Source organism: Lampris incognitus, chromosome 3 (assembly GCF_029633865.1).
Source record: "Lampris incognitus isolate fLamInc1 chromosome 3, fLamInc1.hap2, whole genome shotgun sequence".
Lineage (NCBI taxonomy): Eukaryota > Metazoa > Chordata > Actinopteri > Lampriformes > Lampridae > Lampris > Lampris incognitus.
The window spans coordinates 72,614,156-72,626,694 of record NC_079213.1 but is presented as its reverse complement, the minus strand read 5'-3'; the positions used below and the strand labels follow the sequence as shown (position 1 = coordinate 72,626,694).

The 12,539-nt window shown below is 43.0% G+C and overlaps 1 protein-coding gene across 1 annotated transcript in view; it reads left to right on the top strand.

Annotated features, from left to right (window-relative positions):
* Positions 1 to 1,881: 1,881 nt before the first annotated feature.
* Positions 1,882 to 12,539, top strand: part of LOC130109823 (tensin-3-like) — a 15,561-nt gene continuing 4,903 nt past the window's right edge. Inside the window, 13 exon segments of the mRNA XM_056276798.1 lie at positions 1,882 to 1,969; positions 4,432 to 4,609; positions 4,765 to 4,815; positions 4,914 to 5,036; positions 5,358 to 5,422; positions 6,466 to 6,530; positions 6,533 to 6,548; positions 6,900 to 7,012; positions 7,845 to 7,905; positions 8,005 to 8,080; positions 8,366 to 8,495; positions 8,793 to 8,858; positions 9,948 to 10,052. Coding sequence (XP_056132773.1) covers positions 4,460 to 4,609; positions 4,765 to 4,815; positions 4,914 to 5,036; positions 5,358 to 5,422; positions 6,466 to 6,530; positions 6,533 to 6,548; positions 6,900 to 7,012; positions 7,845 to 7,905; positions 8,005 to 8,080; positions 8,366 to 8,495; positions 8,793 to 8,858; positions 9,948 to 10,052 — 1,021 coding nt within the window. The 5' untranslated portion in view covers positions 1,882 to 1,969; positions 4,432 to 4,459.

Below are 12,539 nucleotides of genomic sequence, written 5' to 3'. Positions count from 1 at the left end.
CCGAGAAGGCGCGACCGCTACTGACCGTACAGAAGATGTGTGTCAGTCCGGCCGGCAGTACACTTTGAACAGGGCGTGGTCTTATTCGATATGAATTAGAAGGTATATTTAAGCGAACATGAAGTTAGTTTAGTTTATCGCCGTTCACACATACACAGATGTCGCGCTTTAAAAGGTAAATAACTTGTGGCTTGTGTTTCGTCCGACGAATAACTGAACTGTTTTTGCGATGAAACTGGTCTGACGATTGTAGGAATGACACGCTTTCTCGTTGAGTAAGCGCATAGAGACGGTAATTTATCATCTGGCGCCATCCAACGGAATAAAGGCTAGCCTGCAAGGCGACCTCATTTCTCCATTTTAGGAGGCGCCAAGAAACTAGGCAGGGGGTCCGGGGGTATCCTCCCCCAGGACGATTTTTCTTTTCAAAGAACAGCTGTTGAATGTGCAGAATTTGAGACTTTTAGATAAAGATTCTAAATATAAATGAAGTGCAATTGAGTTAGAAATCCATTGGGTAATATGACCCGGACTCGTTACATTTAATATAAACTTATTCTATTCAGATCCATCCAGCCATTATCCGAATCGCTTACCCGCGACCCTGAGAAACAACGTAATAAAACATAGTAATTTCGAAATTCATTGAGAGATTGTCCAAAATTGGAGAAAAGACATCGCGAAGTCTACAGTTTATTATTATATTATCACGTCAATAACGGTAGACGTCACGTAAAGCGAGGGAGCCCTCGGACCTCGGGAGTTCAGACCACTTTGGATCCCAGCCGGACAGCCTATGTTTACCATAAACCCTTTACTTTTTCTTCTCACCTGCTCTTCCTCAACTTCTGTCTTTCTCTCTTCACTTATTTCATCACTCCCTCTTTGTCCATCCACTACCTGGCTCTGTTATTGTTATTAGGCTATTAACAATGTTATTGCTGCTGTTACATAAAGTGGACATAGGGCAATAAGGCTACTTTATTGCTTGGGTTTAAACTAGATAAGCAGCCTATTAACCAGATACCTCTGCTTGTGCTGAATTTGTTTGTTTATTGTTCCTACTTGAAATTGGCTTATTCAACTTTAGCTCCGCTCCACCCCCCCCCCCGATCTCCTGCTTGCGTAACACTACCCTCGGTATTGCGGGGCGCGCCGAGAGCCACTGGCCAAAATCAAGTCATTTTGAAAATTATTTTGCATTTGGGCGGTCATGTTGTTCCCACCGTGGTGGCTCATATACTTATCCTGGAGAGCTCTCTCTCTCTCTCTCTCTCTCTCTCTCTCTCTCTCTCTCTCTCTCTCTCTCTCTCTCTCTCTCTCTCTCTCTCTCTCTCTCTCTCTCTCTCTCTCTCTCTCTCTCTCCCCCACAACACGTTTATTGAATATTTCATTTCCACATGTCAGTGGATGTTCCATAAATGAGAGGATACTTTTTATGTGCAGCTATTTTGTGCTTCATGTCCTCTAATTTTTACATTTTCTAAAGTAAACACACATAAAATACACACGCAGACAAAGTGGATAGCTGTCATGGTCCAGTCCCAGCAAGGGCAAAGTGCAAGCCACACACTAACAGCTTGTCATGCTCTCTCTCTCTCTCTCTCTCTCTCTCTCTCTCTCTCTCTCTCTCTCTCTCTCTCTCTCTCTCTCTCTCTCTCTCTCTCTCTCTCTCTCTCTCTCTCTCTCATGCTCTCTCTCTCTCTCCCCCTCCCTCTCTCTCTCTCTCTCTCTCTCTCTCTCTCTCTCTCTCTCTCTCTCTCTCTCTCTCTCTCTCTCTCTCTCTCTCTCTCTCTCTCTCTCTCTCTCTCTCTCTCTCTCTCTCTCTCTCTCTCTCTCTCTCTCCTCTTCCCAAGTCGCTACCTCGTTCTATACCACTCAGACAGTTAAAGGCTGGACCCCAGGGAATGAGATATTTCTGTGAAGCTTTTCTCCTCTGATCTCTGGGTTTATTTCAACTCTAGCCTTGGTAAGCCTCTTCTGTTTTGTAGTACACGTTTGAGTGTTCTGTCTTCGCAGCCCTGACTTACAAGTTAAAGTGAAAGTAATGTTTAACTGTTTCTGAGATAAGTCTCTTTAGTTATTTATAGCAGTTCCTGGCTTTCTCAGCATGGCCATTTCAATTTCATTTCTTGAAAGATAAACCACCCATGAATTTCACCTTCCCTATGATTTCTTGAAGGCTAATCGGCACTTGTAAACTGTTTTCCTGTCTTGAACACATTGGGGAACATGTGATGGATAATCAATCTAGAATCTAAGAACAGAATACTTCTCTCTTCAGGTTCAGATACGCTGAATGGTGATTAGCCTGCAGGATCATTGAGACCTATAAGAGAGCGAGAGGAGCAGCCTGGTAAAAGAAAAGAAAAGAACAGAGAATAGGGGGTCTCCATAAAGGAGTCGATTGGGTAGGATCGTGTTTTGGCTGAAGGAGAAAAAAAGTGGTTGTGGCAGTATTTTGGGCTCCTTCTTGGAAATTCCCTGGTAGTGGTCTGGTGAAGATTTTGTGCTTGTCATTGAGATGAGATTATTTGTGAATAGCACTAACAGCCAAAAGTTGTCTCCATCCCAACTGTATTTGGGATGCTTGGCTTTGGGTGTTTGTGCTACCAGTGTAGAGGGGGGAGAGAATGAAGAGAAAAACACAAGGAGGACAAATCCACTTTGAAATGCATTCCTCCTAAATTTGTGGTACTAGAGACCATAATTAGATGTGGTTAGCTTGGTTCAAGGACTTTGCTGTACACTGAGCAGCACACCCCGCACATAGAAAATCGGTGTGTGTATATGTGTACATGCATGTGTGCGGTGAGGTCACACACATTTCTGTTTGTTTTGTTTCCTCAAGCGGAGCATGGACACATTTAGACAGCAGTCTAAAACTGTTGAATAAACAGCCCACAATTGCATGATTAAGACCAGTTAATTAAGATCCCATCGATGCATTTGTTTGCTTACCCTGTTAGCTGTTTCACAGTGGAAAGACCACACCGACAATGGCTTAGAACAGACAGAACAATGACTTAGAACAACAGAATATATGATTTTGTTCTCTTCAGATTAATGCGGTCTCTTATATCACATTTGGATTCTGTGTCTTAGTCTGAATTCATTATCACATCAGTCAGATATAATGCCTTGGACATGAGACCAACCTGTCCATATGCTATTTTGGCCCTCTCTTAATCATGAGCGCATGTATGCTGTACTGCATACAAAGAGTAAAGACAGGTTTCTGACCACCCGTTAAGCATGGGCAAGAGCCACATGCAAGATACATTGTAAACTTTTCATGAATAGATCAGTGTTTGTTTATTGTGTGAAACCATTTTGTATATCCTGTACTGTACATTGTACATACACTGGTATGCTCTGTCATGTCCAGCTACCTCAGGCATGTATGTAAGTAACCTGCTAACGTCTATTTCAGCATCTCTGATATATTCTCTGCACCACTGCACTTTATCACTTCTTATTTCGCCTGTATAAAGTCAATCTTCGTGTATAGAGCTGAAGATTGTTGTGTTGTAGTGTTGTTATTCGATTTTAAGTACACTGAGAGAGCCATGAAACCGGAGTCAAACTCCATGTATGTGCAAACCTATATGGCCAGTTCTGATTCTGATTCTGAAATCGTCTGTAGCACTATTTACTCTAGTCACATGATCAAGGTGAAGGTAAGGTTGACCACCTGCCTCTCTATTCTTCAGTGTCAGGTGGTCTCACTCCCATAAACATACACTAACAGGTATTTCATGCTTTGGTTTGTGTGCTAATGTGCAGCCCAGGCACAGGAGACAAGGGTATTTTCCATGCTATACAGAAACCTGTTGGAGGATATTACGTTCTCTATATACCACTAGATTAGACCCTGACAAAAACTGTAGCTCACACTTGAATTTATCCAGCAGACAAGGACTTGTCTGTGTAATGACAACAGAACTAACCACAAATAGTTTTGCTGCCCTTATCAAAATCGGTGACTCAGTTTAGGGGGATCATAGTGATCAGCAATGAGGTTAAAGTCTATCATTTGGGTAGTGTCATTTTGCCAGGATTTATCATCACGATTTATCTAGTCACGAGCCTGACGAAGAGCTCTGATGACTAAGCTTTCAGCTCAGCTCTGCTGTTTTTTTTTGTTTTTTGTTTTTCGCCAGCCCCACAATGATTTAGCATCACATCCTGTCAAAAGGATTTTGGGATTAATGTGGCTGACCACAGTTGAACTCAAATATTGCTCTGTAGGCCAAAATAATCTGCCTCGCTCTGGATATAGAGTTCCTGGTGATATGACACATGCTAAGATAAATGCTCAGTAAACATCCTCTGACTTATTGTGAAAATGTTCAGTTCCTGATATGGTGACCTCACGTATTTGTCTCACACTCACTCGCTCAGTCACTTTCTCCCTGTGTTTCTGTTAAGGTCCCCATATGAGTGGCCAGTCCTGGTCATGGAGGAATGCCATAAAGTTGACTTGACTTATATCACAGAACGCATCATCGCCTTGCTCATCCCCCAAGCATGCCCAGAAGAGACCTACCTACAGAACCTGCAGGACTTCACACTCATGCTCCAGTCCAAGCATGGACAAAACTACCTGGTGAGTTGGATACATCTCTACATTCATCAGATCACAACCCCAACTCTTGCTCTCCCCATCATTATTTGTCAAGCTTGCCCTCATACCACCCTCTCTCCACTCTTTCTCTCCTTCTTGCAGTATGACAACATTTACTTTCTTTACTTTTTTTTCAGCTTATCAACCTCTCAGAGATGAACAACAGTCTATCTCAAATGACCCACAAGGTAATGGCAAAAGCTAGTACGACTTACTTGAGAGGCTGAGCATTGCAGTGTATGAGCAAAATAGATGGTATTTGTGATTTTTTTTTCTCCCCCCCAAGATTTTGGACACAGGTTGGGTGGACTCCTTGGCTCCTCACCTGGATCAGATTTGCAGTGTGTGCAGGACTATGGAAAACTGGCTCCAAACACACCCTAAGCATATGCTGGTCTTACACTGCAGGGTAAACACCACCCTTTCTGATTCCCTATACAAACATCAGCCTCATATGGAGGAGGATAAACTGAGCTAAACGTCTTTTCTCTTTTCTGCATAACATTTACCTGCTTTTGCAAACTCATAAATATTTCTGATGATGTTCTTAATCTATTGTATACAAAACCATTTTCCTTTTTTACTAAGATATGCACACTTTATTTACTGTTGACTGTTCATGTTGTGGTTATTGCTAATTGGAGTTCATGTTGTTGAGTTCATGTTACAGTATCATTTTGGGTAAGCACATAATAATGACTTGTCCTGACTCTGTGCCTGTCCTCAACAGGGAGGCAAAGGCAGGCTTGGAGTATTGGTGGCTTCCTACATTCACTTCACTAACATATCAGCCAGGTAACACTGATGTCATAGGTAGTTGAAATTCATCAAGTAGGGTGAGGGGCAGGTAAAGGCCTTGAATGATTCCACTTTGACTTCCCTAAAAAATAGACATAAAATCCTAAACATAAAATAGAAAAAAACTTTTTTTTGTTTTTCTTTTGTTTGTTTTTTGCTCGTTTCATTTTTGATGTACTTTGCAATACATTTCTAAGAGATATTCTTGAACAATAGACAGACCGAACAAAGCTAGCATGTGTCTCCACAGGGCAAAGGGCAAGAAAGTTGATTGAAGAGACTTTGACCTGATCTGATATTTGATTTTTGGGCAGGGAACTCGTCGCAATACCTGTAAATCTATTAACCCTTGATGTACCAGGAAGCCTGAGAGGATTTGTTTTTTGCAGAAGATGACACACGTTTTTTTTTTAACCTACACTCTGTATTGAACATTGGAATTGCAAAGGTTTTTTTCTTTTTCTTTTTCTTATGGCCCTTTATGTGGCCTGTGGAGAACATGTACCCCACTAGCTAGTGTTTTTAGGGTGATAATGTTGTAAGGGAGAGGTCATTTTAGAAGTAACATAGAGAAGCAATTACTTTTTCTAGTGTACTAACAGTACACTGGAAATGTAGAAAAAAGGAAGAACAAGTTGTGTGTTAACCAACTGTGTGTGTGGACGTGCTGTTCATGCCTGACTGTCAGCTGACACGGTCTTGCAAAATTGTTGATCCCAGTCCTCTGATAACTTTGTTCTGTTCCTTGAGTCTTTGACAACTTATCTTATTTACCTTTGTGTTTGCGTGCATTTGCATTTGTATCAGTGCATGCATGTTTGTATGTGGGTGTTTTTTTTTTGTATGTATGCATGTGTGTGTGTGTGTGTGTGTGTGTGTGTGTGTGTGGTGTGTGTGTGTGTGTGTGTGTGTGTGTGTGTGTGTGCGTGTCTATTAAAATCTGTCCAGACAGAATCATAAAGGAAGCATTAGTATTATGTCTGTGCCTGTGGCAATCCTGGAACGTAACTGTAACAAGTGAATACCTACATGTTTCTCAGTGCAGACCTTTCTCTTGACCACTTTGCCATGAGGAGATTCTACAATGACGCAGTGTCCACTCTGATGACCCCTCTCAAAAACGGTATGAGCTGACTGAATGACTAAGTTCCTCAAGAGAGGACAATAGGTCAGTGGAGTACTGGGGGTGATGGTTTCAACTCTGGCCCAGTGAATTTTCCATTGGCTCCTGACCTTAGAGTATCTTTAGGTCACTTGTCAAGCTTAATCCCCCTGTTTATCCATCTTGCAGGGCTACAATTGCCATAATTATGCTAACATGTATAATTATTGTGATATGTATATGATTATGAAAAAAGTAGAATTCACTTTTTTTGAGAATCAAATCAACCTGTCTTTCAAGTAAACAGAGATGAGCGACTACAAAGGCAACACGAATAAAGACATTTCATTTTCCTGCCTTCTTCTTTCCCAGGTATGTGTGGATGCTCGGTAGTCTGTTTAAAGACATGTTGAGGATGAATCCCTCTCCATCCTTCCTTCTTTGCATTGTTCTTCATGGTCTTCCCAAGACTAGACAAGAGGGAGGTATGGAGCAGACCAAAAACCACTGCAAAGCATGATCTCTGTGTGTGTGTGTGTGTGTGTGGGGGGGGGCTTTGGCAATCATGTTAGATTTTGCTGTCTCACTTTTTTGCAACACAGATGCAGGGTAGGCGTCTCCTGCCTGTAAGTCCTGAGGTAGTATTGCTGTATTTTCTTAAAAACTGCTCTTTAGATTGGGCAAAGTATGCAGCAGAGGTAACGCAAACAAAAGTCTGACGACCTCTTCAGTATATCTGCATGGATGACAGACTGACAATGTTTGCGATTCTCCATTATTACTGTGTCCATTTTCTACTGAGATGTTATTTGCATGATAAAACACTCATAATGCTTATTAGAAAGTGCAATATATGTTGTTTTATGAACAGAAACCTTATGCTCATTGGTCAAATATAGCAAACATATTGTGTTGATAACCATAAGTCCACAGTACATAACACAGATAAATATAAATACTATTTAATATCAAAAACGAATTTTGTGTAGCTGATAATCATAATATTGTTGCATGCTCTGTCATGTACAGTTATGCTTTAGGCTTTTACTGTAGTTGACACTTTTATCCAAGGCAACCTTCAGTAGCACTACGAGTGGAATTAATTTCAAATCCACAGTAAACCAACCAAACAGCCAATAGATAGGAAGGAGCGCAATTCTAAGACTTGTAGTTTCCTGACATTATTGCCGTGATTCTTGAAATGATCATAAAATAACAAAGCTGGACAGAAAAGACAAACGCGGAAGGGCTAAGGTGAAATGAACGACCCTTTGTTCGGATGAACGGTGAGTCATTTTGGTGTGAAACTCTTCCCAGGTTGCTGTCTGTTCCTGAGGGTATACCAGAGTCTACAAGCCGTCTGCACCTCGGCGGTCTAGTAAGATATGCTTTAGCTCTCCTGCAGTAAAGTTGTTCCACTAAAACAGCACGAGGAACCTGCTGAAGTTAATACTCTGTATTTCGGAATTCATCACAGTCATGTGCGAGCGGGCCAGACAGATCGGCTCTACTACGTGCTCCAGCCAGCTCAGCTCCTCAAAGGGGACATAATGGTTTGTGGAAATGTGCCCATTCATTCCTATGACACTGTCATTATGATTAAACCGTAAAACAGTTATTCCTAGATCAAATTGATGATTAAGAACTCATATTATACTCATAATCACATTTTATTTTATGTATTATATATTATTTTATATAGAATACTGTTACATATTGATAATAGTAAAAGTAATATAATTAATCAATTATTTATTAATTGATTATTGTTATACCATTATATATTGAATTACTTATCTGTGTGGCAAAACAAGTATTTTTCCCCCTTTTTATTCTAGGTGGTTTGCTATACTAAAGACAGCCAGGCAGCCAGTCGCCAGGTCATCTTCCGTCTCCAGTTTCACACAGGCATTATCCGCGGACACACCCTCACCTTCTCAAAGGAAGACCTTGACTGTGCCTATGAAGGTACCGGTATTTATAACATACTGCTATGTTCTGCTGACTACCACCATTAATCACCTTTCACCCCCCCCATTTCATCTTTAACCTACGTTTAATTATTAACCGTTAAAAACTGTCTTCCTCTCTCTGCCTTTGCTTTTTCTTTTTTTTCCTCCCCCACAACTTGTAAATATTACCCTAGCCTAACCTTGGCAGCCTTATCATGTATAGTGACGAGCAGGTGTTAAGGAAGTCGTTACATTTATGTGCCAAGTCAGTTGGCCAGTTACTGTCGAACTGACCACTTCCTATCTATTCCAGATCCAAGGTTTCCAGAGAACGGACAGGTGGAACTGGTGTTTTCAAACAGTCCTGAGAGGATTACAGGTGTCGTCCTTTTCACAATTCCGACAGAATTCCCGTTCTCTAACCGGCATACAAAAGCGTTACAGTATAGACACATGCAAGTGCATGCTTATCTGCAAATCACATGTGCCATGCAGACACTTAGCCAGGTACACACACAAACACACACACACATCACCATAGCACATTCTTAAGGCAGTGAGGCACTGGTGCTTCTGATGAACATAGTCTGCATTGTATTGTATTGTCTCTCTCAACTCAAGCAGAACAGACACACATGACTCATTTCCAAGCTTGACACATGCGCCACTGCTTGTGAAAGGCTTCTGTGCTCTGTGGCATTCTCCACACAAAACACAGGCCAAAAATCACACTCGCTTTTGGTTGTTTTCAGGACAAAAAAGTCTCTCCTTCTCTGTTGTTGAAGGTGTCTGGGCTATATACCAATTCTCTTCGGTTGATTAACCGTCTAGGCAGGTGCACGCAGTCACCCAGAGGGGGGCAGTATTGCCGAGCACCGAGGAAGGGTACATGTTAGCTTTCCTGTTGTGGCCCCCTCGCCAACCTCTGCCCCACACACACACTCCTCTCAACAGGAAGCAATATAAGGTTTATCACACATACGTATCTCCCAGGAATTCTGATCCCAGATATGGTACCGAGGAAAAACACCCCACAGTTTGGGGGGGGTGGGGGGTGGGAGCTGAACAGCAAAACAGGCGCACGCACACACACCCCCATCCACCACCCCCCACACACACACCCAGAGATATTGACTTTTCATGCCAGCATTTTGTGGTAAAATAAACTTAATAGACAAATTATTGTTTGACTCCAGTCTGAAAGAAGTATTTAGCCTTAAGGAATCAGCTGATGTTCTTGTTCAGCTTTACTTGTTTTATGTGTGTGGTCCATCTGCATGGTGTGTATATGCGTGTCTGCTCATGCATGTCATGTGTGTTTGTGTTTGTGCATGTAAGCTAGCATTTGTATGTGTCTTTATGTGCGTCTGTGCGTGTGCGTGTGCGTGTCTTTGGTTGTATAACCGACTCATGAGCGAGGCTGCCTCTCTGTCTGCTTGTGTGTTTGTTTGTGATTTCCCCCATGCAGGCAGGGATCTGTGGCATAACAGAGACACTGTAATGATGGACTACGATACCCGGGACCCATTGGTTAGACGAGATTCATATCAAGACATATCACCTCCTAGATTTGGTAAGCTTGAGTCTGTTTTTGTTTTTTTGTTTTTTATCATTTTGTGAAATCTCTCTTTCTCTTTGGCTCATTAATTTCGCCGCCTCTTTCTCTCTTGTGTGTCGCGATGGTGCCATTCTTGGGCAGCATTTCAGAGTTGCCAATATATTTGGAGAAGCCAGAAGTTAAAACAAGTTCTGTGCTTCGCTCTTGCCTAATGGCGACCCATTTATTTCCACTATCCTGCCAGCTCTGCCCTGCTCAGTGTAGACTATATAAAAACAACGCACAGCAGCGACCGCCCCCCCACAAGCTCCGCTGCCTGGTGGGGCAGATGCTGAGAGCGGCCTGTCTGGAGTCCGTGCTCCGCTGTGGTCAGTGCTGCAGGTAATTTCCTGGTCATCAGTGTGACAGCTTACAACTGCTGCGGTCACAAAGGGCGCTGAGGCCGTCTTGGGAATGGATGCTGTAATATTTCCAGGGCACTCAGCGAGACAGCTGGCGGACTAGACCCATGTATTTAGAGGCCGTCCCTTTTTTAAGAGTTTTCATTGAGCAAGAATGAACATGCACGTGCACACACACACACTTCAGTGCGTACATACAGACAAACAAAACACAAACACAAAAACACATATCCAGACGGCTTAAGCAATCATCACGACTAGTGGTTGAGGTTTTACTTACAGCTGTTTTATGCCGTTGCTAAATCTGCTCCGGCCGGCCATGTAATTACGACTGACCAAAGCTGGAGGCAGGCATGTGGAAAAGCACATGCAAGCATACATTTTAGCATGCACACGGGTGTACAAACAGCAACAAAAAGGCATGTGCGTGTAGGCATGCTCACACATCTACCCACACACACATGAAAAAAAGGACACAGTCATTAGGTTAACCACTGACACACATGCACATGCATGCATATGGCCATAATGAGGGTTGCCAGCCAGAAGAATGTTGTTTTGAACCCCAGGTGGTTGTGCTCAGCCTACCTTTCCCTTTCCACTCTGCTCTTTGCTAGCATGCTCCTCCAAAACCTCTCTCTGGTCGCACACACTGGGTTTTCTCTCTTGCTGGAGATTCCTGCTCCCTGTCTCTAGTCCTCCCTAGCTGCCTGACGCTCTCAGGTTCAGGTTGCGGATCACTATTTGGTCCGTTTCCTTCTACTCCAATGCTTCATATGTCCCCATCCCCCCCCTATGCACACAAGTCTCCCGGGAGCCGCCCCCATGTTTACATTCCCCCAACCATATTTGGCCAGCTCAAGGTCTTTTGCCCGTGGGTTTTTCTTGTTGGTGTTTTATGCATTATGTGTGTGTGTGTGTGTGTGTGTGTGTGTGTGTGTGTGTGTGTGTGTGTGTGTGTGTGTGTGTGTGTGTGTGTGTGTGTGTGTGTGTGTGTGTGTGTGTGTGTGTGACTGTTGAATGATCCACCTTTCAGTCTCCCTCAACCGCTTGTCCTGGAAACAAAACCAACGGCATGAGAGCACTTCACGGCGTTACCTGTTAGCTAGGAGGGTCTACGGGCAGGACGTGGAGGGAGGAAGAGAGGGGAGGGGACAAAGCAACAGAACAGAATGATTTCAAAACGACAGCGGAGGCGGGGATTTACTGTGCAGGGACCGAGAGAGAGAGAGAAACGAGTGCTGCTGTGACAGAGAGAGAGAGAGAGAGAGAGAGAGAGAGAGAGAGAGAGAGAGAGAGAGAGAGAGAGAGAGAGAGAGAGAGATGAGAGAGAGAGAGAGAGAGAGAGAGAGAGAGGGAGAGGGAGAGAGAGAGAGAGAGAGAGAGAGAGAGAGAGAGAGAGAGAGAGAGAGAGAGAGAGAGAGAGAGAGAGAGAGAGGGAGGGAGGGAGAGGAGTAAGAGAAAGACAGAGCAGGAGGACACTGGGGCTTTTAGCACCTTTGGAAAAAGAATGTTGTTTGCCTGTCTTCCTGTGGCAGCCTGAGAGACCCAGAGAATGACAGGACTGGGAGAGTGCAGTCCCACAACAAAGCTGGTCTAGGTCTGTTTTATCCTTCTCTACTTCTCGCTTTTCTCTTTCTCTTTCTTCCCCCATTTTATCTTTACATTCTGTCCTCATCCTTCTCCATCTCCTTTTTCTTGTCATCTGTTTCTCTTTACGTCTGCCTGTTCTTATGGGAGGCTTCAAGTATTTCCATCCTGTTTGTAGTTGCGTTGAGATCAGTGAAAGTTTACTTCTGACTCCAGCTACAGTAAGTTCTCTTCTCATTGGTTGTCCTGTTTGCTTATTAGTAGTTTTGTGTTCGTGTTTGTAAGGTAGTAGGATGTTTTTTTTATGAATAGATCAGAGATTCAAAATTGTAGTCGAGTCTCATGTTTGTATTGTAAAACTGATATTGTGTGCGTTTGTGAGGCTGTGCGTGTGTGCTTGTGTACATCTGTGTGTGTGTGTTAATGTGCATATGGATATATCACGTAGTGTGTATGGGGTCTATTGGACCAGCTGTGAATCTTTACCATGCATGTCTGGTATTTGAGTTTT